This window comes from Phodopus roborovskii, unplaced genomic scaffold (genome assembly GCF_943737965.1).
Source record: "Phodopus roborovskii unplaced genomic scaffold, PHOROB, whole genome shotgun sequence".
NCBI classification, from domain to species: domain Eukaryota; kingdom Metazoa; phylum Chordata; class Mammalia; order Rodentia; family Cricetidae; genus Phodopus; species Phodopus roborovskii.
In genome coordinates this window covers 2,777,482-2,801,642 of record NW_026126550.1, presented here as the reverse complement: position 1 = coordinate 2,801,642, position 24,161 = coordinate 2,777,482, and the positions used below count along the sequence as shown (strand labels likewise).

The following is a 24,161-nucleotide window of genomic DNA, read 5'->3' as shown; positions in this document are numbered from 1 at the left end:
CTGGTTGTCCTAGCCCACCATTACCCTTTCTTTCCTTTCCTTTTCATTTCTGTCAGAGAGTGTCCCCATGGAGCCCAGGCTGCTTTGAAATTCACTTTGTGTTCCAGGCTGGCCTTGAGCCTGGGCTTCTCCTGACTTGGCTTTCTAAGCACAGGGATTACCAGTTTAGGTCCATCCCTGCCTTTTCGACAAGCTAATCTGGCTGGGTCTCTGTTCCATTATCTGTAAATGGAAACGATGCACTTGGCAAATCTCTCCAATTCGGTTTAGTTTTGATACCACAGAGCTGTCTGTCTAATGTGGTAGCCATTGACTATCAAACACTTGAAGTGTGGCTAGTCTGGATTTCAAAAAAAGAATTTTAAATGTTCCATTAATGAGTTTCATATTGCCACCATGTTGGAATAGTGTGGTGTGTGGGTGTGTGTCTCTGTGTGTGTGGTTATCACAGGTCAACATCTGCTTTCTTCCTCTGTTGTCCTCCACTTTATATTCTGAGACAGGAGTTGTTCACTGAACTTAGAGCTTGCTGATTTGAGTAGACAGCAAGCCCCAGAGAGTAGAGTCTCCTGTCTTCATCACACGATTCACTGCAGGTTCTAACTTTTAAGCAGGTGATGGGGATTGAACTCACACTGGCATGGCAGGCATTTACTGACTAAGCTATCTCTGCAGTCCGTGAAACAATTTTGAAATAGTATCTTGAGTTTATTGTCATAAAACACATTGCTAAAATTCATGTCACATGTTTCTTTTTTAACCTTTATAATATAGGTACTAGAAAATACATGTAAGATTGTGTACATGACACTTGGGACTAAATCATGTCCCCTACAGTTTCATATGTGAAAGTCCCAGTGTGATGGTGTTAGGGGTTGGAGCATAGTTATGTTTTGATGATGTCTTGAGGTGGGACCTATTATGGGACTAGGGCAGTTGTTAAACCAGACACTGGCACTCTCTATGCCATGTGACAACATAGTGAGAAGGCAGTCACTTTCACTAGAACTGGACAATGTTGTCATACTGATCCTGAACTTGTAGCTCCCAGAACTGCAAAAACAAACAGCTGTTTAGGGCATTCTGTCTATGCCTGAGCTCACTAACACAGCTGTGCTCTGGATTTCTTGGAATACCTCCATATCCAGATTGTGGCTATGGGAGGTGATTGATTCTCTAGGACTTTCTGAATCCCCCAGTCCTGTATTTCTTTTAGTAGCTGCTCCGTAAACACCAGATGAGTAAGCCATTTTCAAAGTTGTAAGTAATGTAAACAGCTCTGGATAATTTATGTGAGGGAACTTATTACTGGGGTACCGAGTAGCAGCTGAAATCTGCAAAACAGAGCAACACAATTAGAAAGACTCAGTGAAGGATGCAGTCAGAACCTCTCTGCACACTAATCTAGTGGTGACCCCACTGCCACACCAGATAAGTAGAGCTGGCCCTTTCTGGCATGGTGGCAAGATATGAACCTCATTAGATTCCAGTGCAGTCATCAGTTCATTGAGGTTAAATTGGGGACCCGTGCAAGCAAGGCTGGGGGTTAAGTGCCTGCTTCAGAAAGTGGGTTCTTAGCACATGAGCCGACTGATTCACTCTTCTAACACAGGTCTTCAGACGCTGGCTGCCCCAAATGAATGGGTAGAGTCCTTTACCATGGTAGCCCTTGCCATCTTGGCTGCAGCCCAACAGAAGTTTCTACCAAAAATCTTGCAGCTGGAAACTCCCCTGGAAGTATGAAGAATGACAACAGATACTCTGCATTCTAACGCTAAGATTGTCTCACCTTGCGTTTTAATATGGAGACACAGGAGGGCACTCTAACCAAGTAGTAGTGAAACTTCAATTCCTTGTCTGAAAAAAAAAAAAAAAAAAGATGATTTAGTTGACCCTTTTTTGTTTGTTTGTTTCACCAAGCAGGATAAGCAGGAACACTTCTTATTCTCCCTAGGTTGTCTCACTATGACAAAGGTCTCCAAGACACATCCTGCATATTGTTCAGTTAATGTTATTGGGACAAGGGCAGAAAAAAAAAAGAAAAGTAGAGAATGGGAGGGATCCTTGGAAGAATGCTTCTGGGAACTTCAGCACACAGTTCCTTTGGTTGTTCCCAGCTAGGGAAGACTATTTTATTTTTTAATTATTTATTTATAACAGGCCAGCCTCTGGTTTTAGCTATAAAGCTTGCCCAGGCTCCTATCTAGAGGACAATATGCCAAGGTCAACCTAAGGCAATAGGGCGTCCTTCACCGACGCAGCCAGTTGGGTGCCTGTTTACAAGAGACACCTGGCCTGCGCTTGTACTTTGCCAATGGAATGGGCCAGCGGGAGAGGCCAGGAGGGTGACATTAACCATCCCTTAGATTGCACCAAGTTTTATACTCAAAAGATAAAGCAATCTACCTCTTATTATTTGATGACAGCACACGTGAGCGTGAGCGATGTGGCAGCCAGAGTCACAGAACAGGACCTACTCGCTAGGGCCGGGTTCCCTCACACGGGCCCCTGCAGCTGGAGCGCTTATCTAGGGGAGAAGGGGCGCGGGTCCTCTCCTTTCCCGCAATCATCCAAGGTGAGGCCAGTAGAGCAGTTTTCCCTAGCTGAAGGAGGCTCGATGGTGGCGCTCAGCCCTGAGTCGAGGGTTCCACTTGGCCTTGCATTCAAACTCTTCACTGTCGCCGCCCCGGGCTCAGGAACTTGGGTCTTCTGGAACTGCGGACTCGGGATCACATTTTCATCTCTGGCAGCTCACAGCCAAAAGATCCAGATTACGGAGGGAGAAAAGGACAGAGAAAGGGAAGGAGGATGTTTAATTTCACTCAGCGAGAAGTTTGGCGCGTGGCTGAGGTTAAGCCACAAGTCTTAGACCCTCTCTGGGCTCACCTTGCTTTCTGGAAAGGGTGACTTGTAGCACACCAGTCCTACTCTCCGGTGACTACAGAAAGCCTACCCGCGCGTTAAGTGCTTTGCTTCGCGAGTGCGTTAATTTGCCCACGATCCCCAAGCTTCAGAAACTTCCACCCCCTTACTTTCGGGTGAGGAAATCGCCTTGGAGAAGTTGGGTGACTTGGCTGGAGTGTCGCAGCTAGAGATGAAACGAGGTCTTTGAAGTGGGGTTTGTGTAACTCTAAAAAGCATGTCCCAGAGCACAGCTCCTATATCTGTCTAGCTTTTGCCCATCATGGGGCTTGCACCTGGGTCAAAGCTTGCCAGAGAAAGAGGAAACAAACGACCATGTGGTTTTCCCCATCTTGACCCTCAGCCTCTGGTGTGGAGAGAGCATCCCAGCGCAGACTGGCTCTCCACTTTGAGGAGGATACCCTCCTCCTGACTCCAGGGATCTCTTCTCCAGTGGGAGCATTGTTTCTGGGGTCGGGGAGGATGTTCTTTGTGGGATCCAGCAGGCAAGTGGAGGATCTGGGGGTCCAGGAGTAGGAGGGGGCGCAGGGGCGGCTGTAGTCGGGGCAGCCCTTGGAGCGGGCCAGCGAGGTAGCTAGTCCATCCCAGTGGGCGTCCACGTGGTGGGTGTGTGGCACTTTCATTCAAACTTTGGGGAGTTCTCGCTTTGGCGTCAGTGGTATGACCAATCAGCGTTGCGAGACGGGAATAAATTATGCAAATAACCATCTGGCGATGGGTCAGATGACTGGAATACTTTTAAAAAGTACCTCTCCTGGAGCTCCCGGTGTGACAGCGGCGAACTCCGGGCTTTGCTGAGGCTCGGGGAGAGGACCAGTCGGGCTGGACAGCGTGTCCTTCCACTGGCTTTTCTCCCTCGCCGCGCGCAGCGCTACCAACCTACCAGACTCTCCTCCAGCTGTCCAGCACATCACTTCCTGGCCGTGGCCAGGCTGCCCACTTCTAGGCTTGGGAGGTTTCAGTGGCTTAAAAAGAAAAACAGAAAACAAACAAAAACTTGTTTGAGAGGAGGGGGTGTGGCAGGGAAGGATGCGAAACGGGGTTCTCCTGCTCTACCTCTGGAGCGCCTATTGTTGCTTCCCGGCGGGAAGTCTCACAACCTTAAGTCCCCAGGGGTCGCTGCGAGGTAACGTGCATTTATTTTTATTTCTCTTCTTCCCACTTTTCTGTGCTGGGCCCTCACAGTCCTGCGGACCCTTCTTCGGTGCTTCCCTGTCCCAACGATATCCTTTCCCATTGCGCTGTGCTCTCCTCGGTGTTGGAGACCACTTGTCTTGGCGTTTCAGATGAGAGCATCGCTTGCAAGCTATCCTGGAAGCTGCTGGCGAGCTGGGAGGGTGCGTGGGCTGGAGTGTCCTCTCTTTTGCCTCCTCCCACTTCCATTAATCAGCGCTGTCCCGCTAGCTGAGCTGCCTTCCAGCCTCACCATGTTTTAAACCTTGTCTTTGGAGGTTGGAGAGTCCAGAAAATTCTTAGAGTTCTGACTTCTGGCGGTCTGTTCCCATCCCCACCCCACCCTCACCCCAGTATCCTTCATCAGCGCTTCGGTGTCTTGGAAGTTAAGGTGGCGGAGGAGTGGGCTTCAGATTGTTAAGTGCTTGTAAGAGACATCTGCTCTGTAACGTCTTCCCAAATAACCTTCCCTCCTCTGCTCTGCCCAGTCCCCCATTCTTCCCCTTCCTTCTAGCATCATTTTCCCTTTTTGGTTCTGTGGGACTTTTTCACCAGAGGCAACCTGCCCTGGTGGAGTGAGGGCGGGGTCATCCAAAACCAGCATCAGCTGGTTAAGCAGTGGAGGGTCCCGGAGCACTTAAATCACCACCTACCATTTTATTCAGTCTGCAGAAAGCGCGCCAGAAGCTCCGAGTCCCTGTTCAGCACATGGGAGCTTAGGTCGGAAGGAACAGGAAACATTTACCTTCTTCTGCTACCTTGTTTCCAGCTTGAGTGTTAGTTAGAGGCGTGGTTTGGGGTAGGTGGCATCTCTAGTTCCTTTCCTGAAGGATTTTAAAGTTCCTTCAAGTTTCTGCGTTCTGTGGTTCCAAGTATTTAGAGGGTGGTGCCATTCATTTGAAAAGTATGGCTGCATTTTAATACCAGGAACTCTTGATGGTGGGGGAAGGCAGCAAAGAACAGACTAGATGGCAGTCCCTATCCTTGTGGGACCTTATTTCGCGGTGGGAACTAATAAAAGTATGTCAATGGTACTCAGAGGGAGGCAGGAACGTGACCCTGAGGTGGAGGCTAAAGGGCTGCTGAGGGAGCACGGTGCCTTTTAGTGTGTGGTCAGGGAGGTCATTTTTCTAGAACTTGACCACTCAGCAAGGAACTGAGAGAATGAACTGCAAGGACACCTGGGTGAAGAACAATCCCAAAGGCCCAAATGCCAAAATGACCCTGTTCTTAAGGAGTAGGAACCAAGCTAGGTTGTGGTGGGGTCTGCACAACCCAGACAAGGGCGGTCCTCCTTGTCCATGTGTGGGTATAGCCTCAGCTCCTGCTTACATTTGGCTTATGTCTCCAGCCCCTTGTATCTCCTTGACCCATCTCACCACCACCTCTCCGTAACTATAGTTTCTTTGTCCAATTCCTCCTCTCCTCTTCTTCCTCCTATTTTTTTTTTGGGGGGGGAGGGGAATGAGGGGTGGTATCTCCTGTAGCCCTGTCTTGGCTCAAATTCACTAGGCAGCTGAGGTTGGCTTTGAGCAAGCATGGGCCACCACACCTGGTTTCTGGGGTGCTGGGGATCAAACTCACTGTGTTGCTTCCTAGCTCCCTTGTGTCTTTTCATTGGTGGAGATCCAATCTATGGCCATAAGTGTGTACCCAAAGCATTCTACTACAGAGTGACATCTCTGGCCCTTTACAACTGTTGTTAATATTTAAAAAGCTGGAGCCAGGACTAGCTAAGTTATTCAGATTTGCCTTCAGTCCATTCAGTATTCAGATAGGTCCCTCATCTTCAATCCTCCTGCCCTCAGTCAGCCTTCACAGTAGCTGGGATTACATCCTTGTGCCCCCAGAACTGGCTTATCCTTCTGTTCTTAACTCTAAATTAAGCTCCTGGATGCTCATTTGGTATCTCCCTGTGATTCCTGGGTAACAGGAGAGTGAATTCTATTTCCCTAATCCATTATCAGAGAGGCTTACTAGAATGGGTGAATGAATGAAGGGGAGGGGGAGGGGGTCAGTTAGTGATTATCTTTAATGACAGTACCTACCTGTTGTCACATGGCCACAGTAGCCATTAGTGTTGTGTCTTGGGAGCAAGAAAAGGCAGCACTATATATAACAGAGAGCTGGCAGGGGCAGCTTTGCTGTTGTGAGGAATTTTACCATGGCTTCAGCCTTTCGAGTAACTAACTGGCGCCTGTTGCCATTGCAAAGAGGCCCGAGAATGTGTAAGGTCTTTGGAGTAAGTGTTGGATAAAAACAGGAATGCCAGAGAAGCTGCTTTTGTAGTAGGTCAATAACCTTTTACCTCCAATTGCAAAATCCCAGATCTCTCAAAACTGCAGTTTACTGGTGTGTGGTATGGCAAGAACCTGACCTTACATGCTCTCAGCTCATCTGACAGCTGACCCTGACAGAAAGCTATTTGTAATCTTTGTGTTTTCGCTGTGGAGCGTGAGTTGTCTTATGTTTCTTTGCAGAGATACTAGTGCATTTGACCCATGGGGGATACCCCACACTCTACTGGGCTGTCATGTGATATGTGGTGTGTCTCACAAGCTTGCCTTCTCTCTCTAATGTCACTGTCATTCTCTCTGTCACCACCTCCCCATCCCCCAGCCTTGCTATAAAGCCCAGGTTGGCCTGAAATTTACTATGTCACCCATGCTGGTCTCAAGTTCACAGGAGTCCTCTTGCTTCAGACGCCCAAGTATTGAGATTATAGGTTATAGGTGTGAGCCACCAGGTCTATGAGAGAGAGACAGAGAGACACAGAAAGAGCATGCATTCAGACTTACTTGGAACTCTAGATAGCCCAGGCTAGCTTAGAATTTACACTCATCTTGCCTCCATCTAGCTCTGCCTCAAGAGTGCTGGTATTACAGGCAAACACCGTTGTGCCTGACCATAAGGCTTTATAAATATATAAATATATAAATATATAAATATATAAATATATATATATATATATATATATATATATATATATATTTCTTGACTCAACTAGTCTGAAGCATTTTAGGAAAAGAGGAGCCTCCAAGGTAGGAATTTGAGGGAGGAAAGAAAGGAAGGAAAATCAGTTGGTAGGGAAGAATAAAGAAAAGTAAGAAAGACAGCTACTCATTTCTGAGCAACAGAATTTAGTGAGGATAGTTGAGGTAGTGGATTTACAGTAGCTTCAGTTATTTCCATTGCTACTTCATAACTGTAATTTTGCTACTGTTATGAATCATAATGTTACTATCTGACCCACAAGTTGAGAACCACTGCCTAAGAGGGCAAAGAGGAATCATTCAGTAGTCGTAAAATCTAAAACCCAAATGACAAGTAAATTGCTTAAGATTGAACTTGAAGTCACTACCCTAGCCACAACAAGTATTTACCCTGTACTTTCTCCACAGATGAACACCATAAACCCACTAGAGTACCTGCTACCCTCAAACCCTCTGTGGCTTTTACCATCCACACTTCCAAGGACCCAGAGCACCAAGGGTGCAATCTCTCCCTTGGTGACAACCAACTCTTGGAAGACTGTGGCTTCAACATGACAGCCAAAACCTTTTTCGTCATTCATGGATGGACGGTGAGCCCAGGAGGGGGTTCTGCAGCTTTTTTTATAAGATTTGATTCCTTTTGTTTTGGTCAATTAAAAAGAATAGCAGTGCTTCCAGATTCCAAACCCTCCCCCCCCCCCTTTCCTTGTGGGCTGCTTGTATTTCAGACAGCTGTGAAGAATGTAATGGGCGCTTCTCTGAGGGGGCAATCTGGACTCAGCAGGGTGGCATTTAGTGCTGGCGTGCAATGGGCTTTCAGGAAGTGCTTCTCTGGAAGCCCAACTCCCTTAGCTCTGAAGGAGCTCTAATTATACTTAATTACATTGGCCAACCACTGCCTGGAGGGGGCCCATCCTGCTCTAAGAGCCTCCGAGTGGAGCTGAAGCAACTTAACTGGCTCAGAGAATCTGCGGGCCCAGCCAGCTGGCCTGGCTGGCTGGCTTCTGTTGGCACGCTGCCTTCCTGTTTGCATAGAGATGGCCCCCTTTAAAGGCACTGGGGTTCTTTATGTGCCCTCTCTGAGCAATTTCCATTGAAAGGCCCATGACAAACTTCAACAAAAAAGGGCTTTAACACTCAGCTTCAGAAACTCTTGGCCAGCAAGGGATTTGTTCATTTATAGAATGACAGTCTGTAGAAAAATGGCACTATTAAGTGAGCAGGTTTCTGCCTGGACTAATTGGGAGGGGACATTCCTCCTCCTAATGATGAGAAATTCATATCTGTAGGTCTTCAGATCTACCATCAACAGTTAGGAATGGGCTTGGGAGTTGGGAAGGTAGGAGTCTACCTTCCTATAGTGAACAAAGGGATGACTGAGGGGCTGTCTGTCTTCATCCCTCAGGACACAAGGGAAATCTTACATTTTAATTTCTCTAAAGTCCTCCTGTCAAAATGCAAATACTAACTGCCTGCAGCTTACCAATGGGGAGCATTCCAGAAAGTTCTTTTGTAATGTGTTTGGAACTTGGAATGGTAGTTTCCCATAGAAGCCAGTTGTAAATAGTGTTTGGGTTCCCAGGCTAAGCACAGAAAATCTATTTATTTGATAATGTACGTGTGGATAGGTTACAACTGCTTCTAGTCACCATGTGTAATGTTGTTTCTGTGGGAAAATGTATTCTGAGTTCTAATTTGGGATTCCAGGGGTAGATTTTTCTTATGCTGGGGTCAAGAAGATGGCAGAGATGGGTTGTGGGAAGGAATCATTTGTTAACTTGATGTTTGCCTAAGTGACAGTGTGTTTCTAAGGGAGGAGCTAATTCTCCAAGGCAACCTTCTCTAACTCCTTGAAGGATGGACCACTTGCCTGCCTGTGACGGGGATTCAGACTAACCTCCTGCCATTATCACTACCAATACCCATGTAATGGACAGTTGAGCAGTATAGCACGGCACAACAGCTGTGAAAAATCTGATGGGAAACTGGAGATGTGACGAGCAATGGGGGAAAGAAAGCAGCAAGCCTTTCTTCCTTTGGTTGTCTTGCACGTGGGCAATTCTTCATTTCTTCAGCAGCCACTGGGAAGGACCGGTCAGATGGGCAGAGGATCATAGGATTTCTGAAGTCCAGAAGGAGAATTAAAGGAAAAATAATCTTCCTGCTTTCTTTGCAGATGAGTGGCATATTGGAAAAATGGCTGTATAAACTTGTGTCAGCCCTGCAAACAAGAGAGAAAGAAGCTAATGTAGTGGTGGTTGATTGGCTGCCCCTGGCTCACCAGCTGTACATAGATGCAGTCAACAACACCAGGGTGGTGGGACAAAGGGTGGCTGCGATGCTTGACTGGTTGCAGGTAAGCAGAGATGAAGGTGAGCCATCTATCATTAGGTTTTTCTTTCTTCCTATTTAATGCAGTTTCTTAGGAAATGCAGAGCACATGTTGTTACTATGAACTTCGAGGATGATCAAAATCTCCAGCATTGCTAAATTAAAGCACTGCATGAACTATTTCAAAGCCTGCTTCAGAGCCTTTTAATGATTGATAGATCTCTGGATTTTTCTGTTACTTTATTTTCTGAAAAAAAAAAAAATGTCTTGTAGGAGATTAGTTCCTGACCTCAGAATCTGATGCCCTAGGGTTGTTGAGAATGGCCAGGAGCCAGGGCTGGTGGCTGGTTTTCCATCTAAAAGCTGCTCTTGCCTTTGAAGGGTGTCTGTGTGAAGGAATGACAGGAAGGCTCATCCACTGCATTGTTTAAAATAGTGTAGGCAGAACAGATCTTGAGGGCCTGATTTAACTTTTTATAAGTCAACCAGTAGACTTAACAGGCAGGAGGGACAAGGAGGACTGCTAGCAAAGTGACCCTAGGTATTGAGTATTTCCAGCCTGACTTACCCTTCACCAGGAGATCTTATGATTCCTGGCAGGATCCTGGGCAAGATTTGTGATCAGTACTTTGCTCTGGGGTGCTCAGAAAGACTGCTTTCTGAGTCAGGGGTCAAAGCCCCACCTCAGCATCCCCCCTTCCCCAGCTGAGTACTCTGGAAGGGGACACTCCTCCAGCAGTGGGAGCGCAGGTAGCTGAAGGTGAGGAGTCAGATGCTTCTGGGGGTAGAGTAGAAGTCAAAGCCTAAGAGTACTGGCAGGGAGCAGGCCACTGTGGTCATGGCTGGCACTTTGGTCTACATTGATCTATCTGTGTTCTCTAAATACTGCCCCAAAGCCAGGAAACCTTGTAAAGGAATGCTCAGGCATGCCTCCTGCCGTCTTATCTTCCACCCTGCCCCCTTGGCATTTCAAGTGTCACCAAGTCATTTAGAACTCCCTGTCCCTGGTGGGCCATTCATATTGTATGCCCAGCAACATTAGTGATGCCTCAGGGAGTCTTATGTCTGTGACCCTTCTATTATGATGGATAAGTTGAATTGTTGGTGGCCCTGAAGGCTCAGGACTACACCCTTTGATGACTTTTTTGCAGGAGAAGGAAGAATTTTCTCTTGGGAATGTTCACTTGATTGGCTACAGCCTTGGAGCGCATGTGGCTGGATATGCTGGCAACTTTGTGAATGGAACAGTGGGCAGAATAACTGGTAAGATCTGCTTCTGCCATGTTTTTTTTCAAGTTATGTTAGCAGTGTTCTTCCATATGTGTTGTGTTAGCCATGCCTTTCAGATTTTCTCCTTTCTGGGAGAAATTCAAGGTGGGGAAATCTCAAGGTCATCAAGCAATAGGGAGCACAGCCTGGACATCACTGGTCTAGTTTAAGAGGTGAGGACTCAGGCAAAAGTGAGTCAGCTTGCTCAGGGGCAAATAGCTAAGAACTAAAGAGTAGAGGCCAAAAGGAAGTCTTGGATTCCAAGCTTCTGAGTGTTCACTCTTAGTTCTCCCATGAGATTCCAGATGTGAGCAGTAGAGTCTAGTTTGAATCCTGCCTCTGGTTTCTCTTTCATCAACCAATAGCTTCTTTCCAATGGTAAGGCTGTGTCTTTATTAGTGATAAAGTTACTGTCTAGATATCAGTTACTGTTTAGAGTGAATTTTGTAATTAAAGAGACTTTCCTGATATCTCTATCCAGGTACCCAATAGAAAGTGTTTTTTTGTTTGTTTGTTTGTTTTTTGTTTTTGTTTTTGTTTTTCTCTGTATTGGAAATTATATCATAGTGAATTTTTAATGCTTGAATTTGGACTAAATTATTTAATGATTATGGAAAAATGTCAAAGATCCTTTATCCATTTTTGGGATCTTTAGGTACATAAGAGAACTTCTTCTACACTAAAATTGTTGTTAAATTTGCTGCCCTGACCTTCTTTCTCCTCCTCTTTTTATAGGCGCTGAACCCTAGCTCCCTTCCCACCCCTAATATATTAAGAATGAAGTCATATGTTGCCTTCTGTTGCTATATCTGAATGGCACAGATTGGATAAGTTATAATGTATAGGAGGCTTTTTTTTTTCTTCCTGGCATCTTTTTGCTGCATGATAGAGTGGTAGAGGCTATCACATGATCAGATAGTAAGCATGCTAGCTTAGGTCATTCTTTCTCATGTAAAGCCATCAGCATCATGTTGGGAATGCCACCTTGATGACTTTTCTCTAAAGATAATGGCTCTCAGACATCTCACTTCCAAATACCATTCACATTTGGATTTGGGATTACTTTTCCTGCTCATGAATTTTTCAGGGAGGATACATTTGAGCCACAATCAAAGAGCACCTAGAAGAAAAGGTTTGGCCTCTGTCTTTCCCTGTAATGCTTTTATTTTGAAATAGGTCTCGAGTGGAAAGGAGTCTAATAGGTGTGCTCACAGAGTTAATAGTTATACACACAGAGTCTTATAGGTGTACACACAGAGTCTAATAGGTACACTCACAGAATCTAACAGGTGCACACACAGAGTCTAATAGGTGCACACACACAGAGTCTAATAGGTGCACACAGACATGCATGCAAACTTTTTTAGAGCAAGTGATTCCATCCAGCATAGCTTGAGAGTCCTTCTTCCTGAACTGTAGTGCCCTGAGACTTGAATGTCCCAAAGGAGGCTGTGATTGTGTGGCCGTTCTCTGGTGTTTCAGGGCTGGGCCAGCTGGATGCAAACTGTGGTGCTCATGTGTCTCTACCAGAGTGAAGGTTCAGTATGTCCTTGGCAACAAGGACAAACCAAAGATTTTGCTTTTCCTTGTTTCCAGTCTGAAGTGAGATAGGGCTAGCTAAAGAGCTTTCCGGTTCTTTTTGCTTGTTTAGGTGGTAGCTGCTGAGGATAGGGCCTCTTGTCTGTGGCCATCCGTGAAGCTGGAAAAATGCAAATCAATGTCACATGCGGTAACCCTCATGTCCTGACAGCAGGGCCTTCCCTCTGACCTCTCTGTGGAGCAGAGGCCTAACCTCTGTCCAGATGCTTGCCACACTATTGTAGGTGTCTCATGGAGATAGGCTGTCTCATTCTTTAACTTGTTGGCTTCTCATGAGAACCTGTTGATAAGAGGATGGAGACCATAGCTTGTGTTTAGTCACCAGGGAGTGATGCTACTGTGCGGAGGCTGCAGGGGTCCTTAGCTTGGGGCCTGGAAGAGATCGGAGTCTCAGTCTTGCTTGGCTAAAGGGTGTGGGGTTTTCAGGAGCTTGTCACAAACAGCTTCACAGAGCAATCTGTGGTGCAGTCGGGAAGAGGTCATGTATTCCTAACTGAACTTGTGCCTAGATAGTTATGGGCAATAAGCAAGAGGGTGGATTCCTTTAAGAAACATGAGTGAGGTATACATTCTGTTCAGGCTATAGGATAGATGCTATTTAATGTCCAATCCCCAAGCACATGGTACTTCCTCCATGCCATCTCTAAGCTACACAGCAGCTTTCACAGTTAGGGGAAGGAGGCTGGGATGATTAACAATAAGCCCAATATCTTGCACACTGTAAGTAGCAGGTCTGGGATTCAGTCCAGGTTACTGGGTTGCAGGGCCTGCCCTTAGCTACTATCTAGAAGGACAGATAAAATATATAATAAAAAGTAGATTATGCCACTTTTCTCCCGAGCTTGAGGGCCAGGGATGTGTGTCACACAGTCCAAGCAGGGAGCTGGGTAGGTGAAGGCCCCACACTGGCCTGTGAGGCCCCCTCAGCTTCCAGCATTCCTCCAGCACAGCTTCGTTTCCATGGAGCTGCCCGTCTGGTGGGGACCTTTGTTTGCACCAAGCAAAGAGCCCCTCTCTTGTATTGGTTGCAAAGCATACTGTTCCCCTCTTCTTCTTTCCTTTCCTCTTCGGTGCACATGGTGAGAGGCAGGGGGAAGCTTCTATGTCATACTCTGGCCCTTGCAGTCTATCCAATAGGTTATTATTGGCTATTCTGGAAGGGCACACTATCATCCCATCTTTCTTTTGGTCCCAGGTTAGGGTTGATCCCTAAGTATCCTGGGATGCCTTTCTGCCATAAAATCATCCAAACTTCTGTAACTTTCTGGTTTTAGCATCCACCTGTCTCCATTAGTAATGAGCCCTGGTTTGTTCACTCTGCATGTAAAGTCTTTGTCCTAGGGGTACCTTCTCATGTGCATCCCAGTGACCCCGCTAGTTCTTGGTCTAGGGAACATGGTTCTATTACCCATTGCCTCCTTTTAAGACATGGATATGCTGGGTATTGTGATGTTTGCTTTAATCCCAGCAGGAACAGGCAGATCTCTAAGACTTTAAGACCAGCATGGTTTACATAGTGAGTCCTACAAAAGTGTGGGACATCCAACTGGACAGAGGCCGGGCCCCTGCTCCACAGAGAGGTTGGAGGGGAGGACCTGCTTTTGAGACACAAGGGCAGCTGCATGTGGCATTGATTAGCATTCTGCCAACTCCCCAGGCCCTTGTCTCAAAAATTCAAAACCAAGTAAACAAAACACAAAATGACACAGTTCTTGGCCATATTACCTCCAGGCCTTGGTGTCTCTAGACTGGGGTCTCTTAGTCTGGGAAGTGATGTTATGGGGGTCCATGGGGGACTTGGTGTGTGTGTGTGTGTGTGTGTGTGTTAGGGCCATGTGGCACATTTTAGGATGTTTATCAGTATCTCTGGCTTGTCCTCAGTAATGTTAGTCTCTTACCCACAAGTGCCTTAAACAATTTTTTTCCTGAAATCACCAAATGTTTCTTGAGGGCAAAAACACTCTCAGTGTCCAACATTGTTTTGGACAAAACAGCGCCCATCTTGTGTACATCTTATTTCTTTACTTTTTCAAAAAAAATTATTATTTCTAATTTCTCTGGGCATTGGTATTTTGCCCGCATGCATGTCTGTGTGAGGGTGTTGCATTCTCTGGAACTGGAGTTATAGATAGCTTGGAAAAGCCACATGGGTACTGGGTATTGAATTCAGGACCTTTGGAAGAGCAGCCAGCATTCTCAACCACTGAACCACCTCTCCCCCTACATCTTATTTCTTGACTCTTTCCACATCCTTTTTGTGTGTCAGTAGAGTGTAGAGCCTTCCTGGTGGGATAAATCTGGTTTGTATAATCACAGCTTGATAATAAATATAGACAAATTCTTAATCTCTTAATTTTTTTTCACATAAATGAATTGAGGACCAAGGTTCCACTTCATATATAATTGTGAAGACCAGAAACACTGACTTACAGGATCACCTGGAGAATCAATCTACATTTCTGTGTTGTATGCCAGCCCTGCCCATTGGACTCAGAAATCTGCACTTATGTTTTGAGGGTCTATTCATTATTTCTTTCTTTTAAGCGGTGTTTTTACATTTGTGTAGTTCAGAATGAAGAGACAGTGTTAGGTCGCACACTGCTTTGTATACCCGATCAGTTCCCTCCCCATTGGCTCTCCTGATGCTCCCTATTCCCCTGGGTGTCCTTCCAGTGTTTCTTAGAGCTACATGGTAGAATCCAAGTTTGTACAAGCTCCTTCATATGATCTGAACAGTCCAGAGCAGGAGAACCAGTGGCTCGTGTAGAGCAGCTCTCAGCTTCAACACAGAAGGAGGCAGAATGTCTTTCTCACTGTGGCTGCAATAGAGAAGACATGCTGAAGTCCAGTGTTTGGGTTCACACCATGTTGAGATTTGGAGATGCTTTTCTCATCGGTACCTGGGCCCAGGCCTTGGCCTGACTCATGACTAAAAGGAAGGGGAAAAGTGATTCCAAATGCAAACCATCTGGTTTGGAACAGAGTTCTGTGGAAGGTGCCTAGGGGCAGATGACTCGGATGAAGGGTTTGGATCAGGATCAACTCTAGTTTTCACTCCTGTGGTTTCCCCAGGGCTGAAGACAGGGTAAATCTTGTTATTAGTATATTGTGATGGCTGAGGCATGGGGGTTTCAGAAAAAAAATGCTGGTTCTATAATTATAGGACTTAGTTCTGGTGATGACAAATTGGATCAATCATATATGAGTTTCTTATTTTTTCCCGGTCTGCTGTATCTGGATTTAGCTGCTGGGCTCAGTGAGCATCTTCATTCTGCGTACTTGGACTCTTGAGTTAAGACTCAATGCCTTGATGCTCTGACTAAGTCCATCTTGGCTTTCTTTGCTGTAGGTCTGGATCCTGCAGGACCCATGTTTGAAGGGGTGGACATCAACAGAAGGCTCTCTCCTGATGATGCAGACTTTGTGGATGTCCTGCACACCTACACACTCTCCTTTGGCTTGAGCATTGGGATTCGGATGCCTGTGGGTCACATTGACATCTATCCCAATGGCGGTGACTTCCAGCCAGGCTGTGGCTTCAATGACATCTTGGGATCTATTGCATATGGAAGTGAGTTTGTACTTAACCTGCCTTGTGTTTGATTCACTTCATCCATCTTCTAAGTCAGTCAGAGCTGTTAGTACAGACAACACATCATTCTTATCTCTCCCACAGTGCTGATGCACACTATTTGCCTGTTAACATTCATGGGCTTGCTCATGCTTCCAAGTCACAGTTGTCACTGAGTGATTTTCTTTTTTCCTGAGACAGGATCTCACTAATGTAGCCCTGGATGGCCTGGTTCTTCCCATGTAGACCAGGCTGGACTTGAACTTACAGACATCTGTCTGCCGCTGCCTCCTGAATTAAAGACACATGCAACCATTCCCAGCATTCATTTCTAGTGTTTCTACTCAGAGAAATGTTAAGATTTAGTGACTCTATCACACAGCTTCTCTTTAACACTCTATTTTGCTTTACTTTGCTTTTTCTTTCTTTCTGTTTCCTTTTTTTTTTCTTTTCTTTTCTTTTCTTTCTTTCTTTCTTTTTATTTATTTATTTATTTATTTATTTATTTGAGACAGGGTCTTTTCATGCAGTCTCTGCTGTACTGGAGCTTGCTATGTAAAATAGGCTGGCTTCGAAATCACAGAGATCCTCCTATCTCTGCCTGGGAGTGCTGGGAATAAAGGTGTGCACCACCACTCCTGGCCTTCTATTTTACTCTTAGTATATGAACTCTCTTCTCATTTCTCTAAGTATATTAGTGTAGCTTTCCCTACAGAGTAGGCAGTTAGATGGCTGGAATGGTCTTAATTCCTCTGTAGGTTAATAGGAGCTCAGAATACCACTGAACCTACCCATGTTAATTATCACACACCATAGGCTCAATAAGCCCATCCCTGATGAGGTGTACAGGGACTACGGACTGAACAGTGGAATCATCCAGGAGTGGTTCATCCCATGTGTTCTCTGTCTCCCTTTTCCCCAGCAATCACAGAGGTGGTGAAATGTGAGCATGAACGAGCCGTACATCTCTTTGTTGATTCTCTGGTGAATCAGGACAAGCCGAGCTTTGCGTTCCAGTGTACGGACTCAAATCGTTTCAAAAAGGGGATCTGTCTCAGCTGTCGGAAGAACCGTTGTAATAGCATTGGCTACAACGCTAAGAAGATGAGGAAGAAGAGGAATAGCAAAATGTACTTAAAAACCCGGGCTGGCATGCCTTTCAGAGGTAACTTACCTTCATGCTCCCCGGTGCCCCTAGTCTTCTTCCTTTATGCTTTCTTGTAGAACAGGACATGTAGCAGCCCATGAGTTGTGGTCTATGTACCAGGTTATTATAAACCCCCCACTAAATGCCCCACTAAAATGGCTTAAGAAATCCAGGCTAAGGACCCCTTTTGTGATATAAATACCTCCCCATAATCATCAGTGTCAATATCTCAAAGTTCTATGTTCATGTTCAACAGATGGGAAGCAAAGTACAGAGAAGACTGGAAGAATAGTATTTGCTCCCATAACCTGTTCATGATATTTTGTGAAACAGTAGTTTATATATGGAAGCCTTGAGATCCAGAGAAGCCTATATTTTGGTCCTTAACCCAGTGTCACACAATAGAAAATAAATAGCTCCAAGTCCCCAAACATCTGAACCCCCAAGATCAGGGCACTTCTTCATTGACTTCTTATGCTATCAGGCAGATCAAGACCAGAGCCCAGCTAAGGCTAGACAGGGCCAACGGGATGCTTGTTTTTAAAATTCAGGGTACTATGTGGCTCTTGAGGTGACAAGCAAGGCTCATAAAGGTCTTTGTTCCATTGTCCGCCAGTTTACCATTATCAGATGAAATTCCACATCTTCAGTTACAAGAACACTGGAGGCATCCAGCCCACCTTCTATATTACCCTGTATGGCAGCAATGCAGACTCCCAGAATCTGCCTTTGGAAGTGTAAGTGTGAACATTCTTTGCAACTTTGGTTCAGGATGGAGAAGTTAGTCTGAGAGTGCAGGGAAGGTATTGGAAGAAATACAGGAGAGTCAAGTCGCCTTAAACTGGGGAGGAGCTGCATGGTTCTAGCCCGGCATCTACATCTGCTCTTTCCTCTCTGCTCCTTGGAGTGATTGACTCAGAGGGTTTCACGGAAAGGAAGCTGCCAATGTGAATCAGCTTCATGAGAAACTGCTGGATCAGCCTCGCAGAAAATGCTGCTTCATCTGCAGCCACACCTGACACCTGAGGCCTTAGGGAGCTGGGAACTCTGTGAACATCATCCCTAGACCTGTAGTGGATCATCTGTGGGAGGGGCGCATGGAGGTCTGGAGAGATGTGTTGAGTTCCCACCAGGCACAGAGCATCCTGCCAAGCGGTGTTGTTATTGTGAAGACATATCAGAACCAGGTGTGAGGGTGTAGTCTGGATCCCAGCACCTAGAGAGGCTGTGGCAGGGGAATTGTGAGTTCTGGGCCAGCATGTGAAATACAGTGAGATCTGATCAACAAACAAGTGATAAGGAATAAAGAAGGCAGGGAGGGAGAAAGAAGGACACTACAATCACACTTGTATGGGCTCAATGTCTTGCTGGAGGACAAGGCTTTGGCAACCACAATTGTTAGTGTGATGCAGCAAGGCAGTCCATACAGAATGGGGGAGGAGGCAAGAAGAGAGGGGTGAGAAGAAGGGAGGGAGAAAGGGAGACCTCTGTCTCTGGGCTGAGAAACAGCAAGTGTGCTCCTCGGGAAGGCAAATTTGTGTTTTCTCTTTTCTGCGCCCCCTTCGCACTGTCTCCTAGGAATTAATGCTACAAAGGCATACCTGCTCAGGAATGGTTCTGATACGATGTTAGGTGCTTTGGGCAAAGTGACCTGTCAGTGTAGAGTGCAACCCAGCTTCCTGTGAAGTGGGGACATGGAGGGCATGGGTGGACACATTGTGCCAGTTTCCCAAGGGGTGGGGAAGGAGATGAGTTTGTCTCTCATTTTGCAGAGTGGACAGCATCGGGCTGAACGCCACCAACACCTTCCTGATCTACACTGAGGAGGACTTGGGTGACCTCTTGAGGCTCAGACTTTCCTGGGAGGGGATATCTCATTCCTGGTACAATCTGTGGAATGAGTTCCGCAGCTACCTGTATCAACCCAGCAACCCCTCAAGGGAGCTGCACGTGCGAAGAATTCGTATCAAGTCTGGGGAAACTCAGCGCAAGTAAGTGTTCCTGCCCTTCTTGGTCTTTGTGAGGGGAGGGGACAAGGTTCTTCTGTGTTTCCTCCTTTGTATGAGTAATATCCAGTGGCCCCGGGCCACCAGCTAAACTTCTGCAAGGACTGTTATGCCCAGAGAAGGGCTTCTGGAAACTATGGTCTGTACATCTTATGTCCTGACCACAGCCCTCAGGAGGAGGGATGGGGATGGGCTGTCTGTCTGGAGTTTGGTGCTTGTGCTATTTGCCAACCAAGTCTTGTGCCAGCCCAGAGGACAGGGCTCTCTGGGTGTGCAGCGTTGAGGGCCAAATTGGAGCATCTGGGTACACAGTGAAGTCTTCCACAAAGCCTACCCTTCCAGAGCCCACTTCTCCGAGCATTGCTGAATCTTCTCCAGAGGCTCTGAGTCACGCTGCTCACTTGGGGTTGTGACTTCCACCAGCAAAGAGCTCTCTACGCTGTGCCAGCTGGCAGCCCCTCATTTCTTTGAACCCCAAACTGGGAGTAACTCTTGTTACTGTGCCCTAACTCTGCCAAGGAGGGCTCAAAGCCAGTGAGGCTCTGGAGACCTCCCTCGGCAGAGGGGTGCATTCTTCCCTAACTTCTGCAGGGGCCACCATCAGCCTCAGGCTAGAGGAAGCAGCCTACATCCTTTTGGTCTTTCCTCTGACATCGTTTCTACTATAATTCTTGCTGTGTCTTGTTTGTGTCTGTTGTCCTTGGTCAGGCTGGCAGGAGGAGCATTGCTTTGGCACTTGGAATCCTTCTTTAGAGTATCTAGTCCAGGACCTGTGACTTGGGGAGTTTTTGAGTGAAGATCTGTTTGAACCCAGGCTATGATCTCCACAATTGTATCTGATTTCCTTCCTTGTGCTCTTAAGTGCAGACTGAGCTGGAAGGTGTGATAGCAAAAATACAATTACTATTATAAAATATTTCAGATATAGTAAACATTCATTAAATCACCATCGAGGCATAACAAATATAAGCAATATCCCAGTTTGTGTTCAGATAAAAGATTTCAAAAGTCGAGCATCACAAAAATATCTGGAGTCAATTCTGTGCCCTTCCTTTGCCCACAACTTCCCTTTTTCCAAACCAGATAGAATGAAAATTTTGTATCAATTAACTAATGGTGGTAACCTGTTCCCTTCCTTTATGTTTTTGTGCCCATTGGTACCTTTGTTTGTACCCATTAGCACTATGTAGGATTGTTTTAGATGCAGCTAGATTTCCCATGATTGGGCACACTGTTTTTAAGAGTTGGTTTTAAACATTTACATGTCTGTAGTCTAGTCATAGCTAACTCTCCAAAGTGGTTGGACTAGTTTTCAGTATTGGCCCTAGCTTCCCTTCCCTAGCTTGTCCTCTCCCACAGTGGGACACGGTTGCCTTTCAGGTGACAGCAGTTCTTCTGGCCTTGTATTAATTTGTACTTCCTGACTGTGAGTGAGGTAAGCTATCTTTTTGTAGGTTTATAAACATGTAGGTCCACAGGTGTTTAAACTCCCCTAGAAAGATCCAAAGTATGGCTTTTTTCCTGCCCAGTGTTATCAGTGTGGCAATCACATCACCAAGGCTGTGTGGTACAGCCACAAGCTATCGTTTCTCACAAACTATTGTGAAATGGCGATTATCAGGCCTTTGGCTTTTCCTATGCCTTTGGCTGTCCATGAGCTGAACATTTTTTTTAAAAAGATTTAATTTAAAAATTTAAAATTACGTGTGTGGGGGGGGGGTTGGGGGGTGCACCTGAGTAGCCACAGAGTCTAGAAGAGGACCTCTGGTTTCCTGGAGCTAGAGTTACAGGTGGTTGTGAGCCACTTGACCTGGGTGCTGAGAACAGAATTCTGGTCTTTGCAAGTGCAGTTTGTGCTCTTAACTGTTGAGTCGTTTCTCCAGTTACCTTTGATTCTAACATGTAATTGAGTTCCAAGTACTCTGGTTAATAGATATTTCATAGACCTTGAGTCTCGTGGAGAAGCTGACCATCGATCTCAAAACCCTAGAATAGTTTCAAGGAGCATTGTCTATTGTAAAGTAGAACAAAACTTTAATTTTAGAGTTCAAGTTGTAAGCAATGCAATTACCAAAGCAACATTTATGTAAAGATATGCCTTTGTACTAAGGTCAGGTTCATGCGGACTTGGGCAGGGATGGGAGCTTCCAAGATAGAGAAGAAAATCAGGTAATGTATGATCAAGGCTGCATGAGATTGAATCATGAAGCAAGATACATGCTGCATCAGGGATGGGCAGTCCTTTAGCAGCAATAGTAAAGCCTGCAGCCTAAAGCAGGGATGGACAGTGGTGCATCTGGGAGTGACAGGTAGTTCTGAAGGGTCTGGAGTGGGTATAACATGTGGCAAGTTTCCTCCTCCCCTTTCCCACTTATTTTGAACCCAGAAAACACTGTCTAGAGTTTGGAATACATCAGTGGCTTCTTTTTCTCTTAGAGTGACATTTTGTGCTCAAGACCCTAAGAAGACTAGCATCTCTCCCGGCCAAGAGCTGTGGTTTTACAAGTGCCGGGATGGCTGGAGAATGAAAAATGAAACCAGGTAACTTGCAAATGGCCACTGATGGAAAGTTCCTCATTTATAAAACTTACCTGGTGGAGGGTGGGAGACAAACACCTAAGTGAAAATACTAGGCCTCAGGTAATGTGACTGTCCCTCTGTCTTGCTCTGTCTTACCCTCTAGGTGTTCACTGTACACAAATCCCCAGCATTGGTGTCTGGTTCCCCTGACCTTAGGTTGTGAGCAGGGCTGGGGAGAAGTCTCATCTCCTAGCTTCCCTTTGCCGCCAGGTGTAGTAGGCAGTAGGATGGGAGGCAAGATTAATAGATTTTATTAGATTTTTCTAGAAACCTGGTTGGTATGAGCAGATGTTAGTGGGCCTGATTTTCTCCACTTTGAGGTACAGGATTGCCTGTGTGTAGAACCAAGTGGGATGACAGAGAGGCTGGTGGTCTTGTGTGATATCATGGCTTCAGGTGAAGGAAGACCCATATCATGGTGTGTGGCAATGGGATCCTCAGTGGAGCCTATCTTATGCCACCTAAGCCAAAATACCTTCTAAGGATGAGGGTGGCTGTCTCTATATACACTCTCTCTTCTTGCCCTTATCTTCAGCAGAGGACTGGGTGATAATCCTGCTAGGGAATGCTGGGTGTGCAGTATATGCCCACATGCATCCAGTGACTTACAGAGTCATTTAATTTTATGGACAGTCTCAGGAGGCAGGTGTCACTGTTCCTGTGGACACTGAGAAACCTGAGGCCTGGGAAAATGAAGTCGCTCTCCCAAGGTTCCCTAGTGTGAGATGGGTCATTTTCCGTTAAAGCCTGCTCATTTCAGTAGAGAAGTTGCACCTGCTCAGATGGAGCACCCCGCCTCTGTTTAGGCACTAATTATCAAACAAGACATTTGCAGGGATCCCCTGTGATTACCTGTCTGCCAACCCAGTGGGCTTGACTGTACAGTCAGCTGATATGAGTTCTGCTAAGGAGCATGGGTGCATCCCAAGCTTAGTAATCACAGACTTGTGGGGTCTGAGGACTCACCCCCATCCCCTGCCATTAAGGGATGCAGTCTAGGGCAGGCAGGCTCATTTGGTCTTCCTCCATCATTATTTTAATTTTTTGTTTGTATTTAAATTTACCTCCTTCAAAGTGCTCCTGTTAATTTCATTGATAGACTATACCCAGGAAGGGCTCACATGAGGGACAAAGTACTTCTTTTTCCGTTCTAGAATGCTCTAAGTTATACAACTTGGATCACACTCTTTCTTTTGGGGGAAATGAGTTAGCCCTTTGTTTCCTCTCTAAAGCACAGAAAACAATAGGAGGCCAAGCAATAAAGGGACACTAGGAAGTCAGGGCATCCTTAGCCCCTTGCAGTGCCATCAGATTTTCTCTCTTCTGACATGAACTTCCTCACCAACAAGGAGTCTGAAGTTCAGAGGGCTCCTGTAGTTGAGACTAGGACTCAATTCTCTTGACTCAACCTTGTTCCCTTCCTGCCACAGGAGAGTCTTGTATGTTTCCTGATAAAGGCAAAGACGTTTGATAGTCCTCACATGTGTACGTATGTGTTGGGCAGAGCTCATGAATGCAATGACTGTGACAAGTGCACCTGGCAGCCCAGACAGGCTCCCATGGGTGTTTCTCAGGAGAGCTTTCCATTGTCCCTACATGCTAGTCAGTAAAATGGCTTGCCTGTGTGCAGAACACTCAGTCTGGGTTCACATCTTGGTAGATAGACCTTGGTACAGTTTTGCCCATTTGCTGGTTGAGTGAGCTAACACCATATTCACATGGTTCCTTCCAGTCCTTTTGTGGAGCTGCCCTGAGGGCCCAGGAAGTCCTGAAGCCTGCACCCACTCATACCCGACTGACTGTGCACATGGAGCAAAGTTACTGCTGAAGACCCACTTGATAGAAGACCTCAGCCTCGGAGCCCTGGGAGGAGCTTACTCGTTGGGCTCAGCTTGTTTCCCCTGATAGCCATGACTTCTCCCAGAGAGGCCTGTGCCCTGCTGAAGCCTTAGTGAGGATCTTAACTCCAAACTTCCTTTGACCCCTCAGGAAGCTGTGTGTGAGCACTGGAATGTCCAGAGCCCTGGTGCACCATGGGCCACTGTCACTGCTGCTTGGTGCGCCCTGGATTTGTCTAACCACAGGGAACACAGGCTCTAAAGTGGCCCTGTGTGGCAGCTGCTTACACTCACTGAACTGTAGTCTTTCTCTCAAGAGCTGACTCCTACCCCAGTGACAGACCTGTTACCTAGAGAAGGGACATTAGATCAGGCTGGTGCTAATGTTCTTTTGTCCTCCTCTGTGAGACTGATGGATCCTGGTTCTAACTAGGTATCCCATCATGCTCCCTAGCTCACCTTTTGAAGCTCACACTGTTGGCATTTTTCTTCTTATATCATTCATACTCGGATTGAGCAAACGGTTATTGGGCACTTCAACTAATTAGCACAGGGCAGTAGACACACAACTTAATCTTTGCATTTGGAGCCAATGGGATCAGGATCTCTGTAACCTCTCAGGCTCACTGGCTCATGGGTTATGCATGTGGTTAAAGACAGACAAGGCCAAGGGGAGAGCTACAGGCTAAAAGAGCTGGGACTCTGAGACCTTTCGTGTGTCATTTTCTCTAA

The 24,161-nt window shown here is 46.2% G+C and overlaps 1 protein-coding gene across 1 annotated transcript; it reads left to right on the top strand.

The window, feature by feature from the left end:
- The first annotated feature begins 3,678 nt into the window (after positions 1-3,678).
- On the top strand, positions 3,679-23,873 carry Lipg (lipase G, endothelial type). The gene is made up of 10 exons (XM_051201260.1): positions 3,679-4,048; positions 7,497-7,678; positions 9,265-9,444; positions 10,571-10,682; positions 15,637-15,858; positions 16,781-17,023; positions 17,622-17,742; positions 18,778-18,996; positions 21,448-21,552; positions 23,324-23,873. The coding sequence occupies exons 1-10, from the start codon at positions 3,952-3,954 to the stop codon at positions 23,343-23,345; spliced, it is 1,503 nt and encodes a 500-aa protein (XP_051057217.1). The 5' UTR covers positions 3,679-3,951; the 3' UTR covers positions 23,346-23,873.
- The last annotated feature ends 288 nt before the right edge of the window (positions 23,874-24,161 follow it).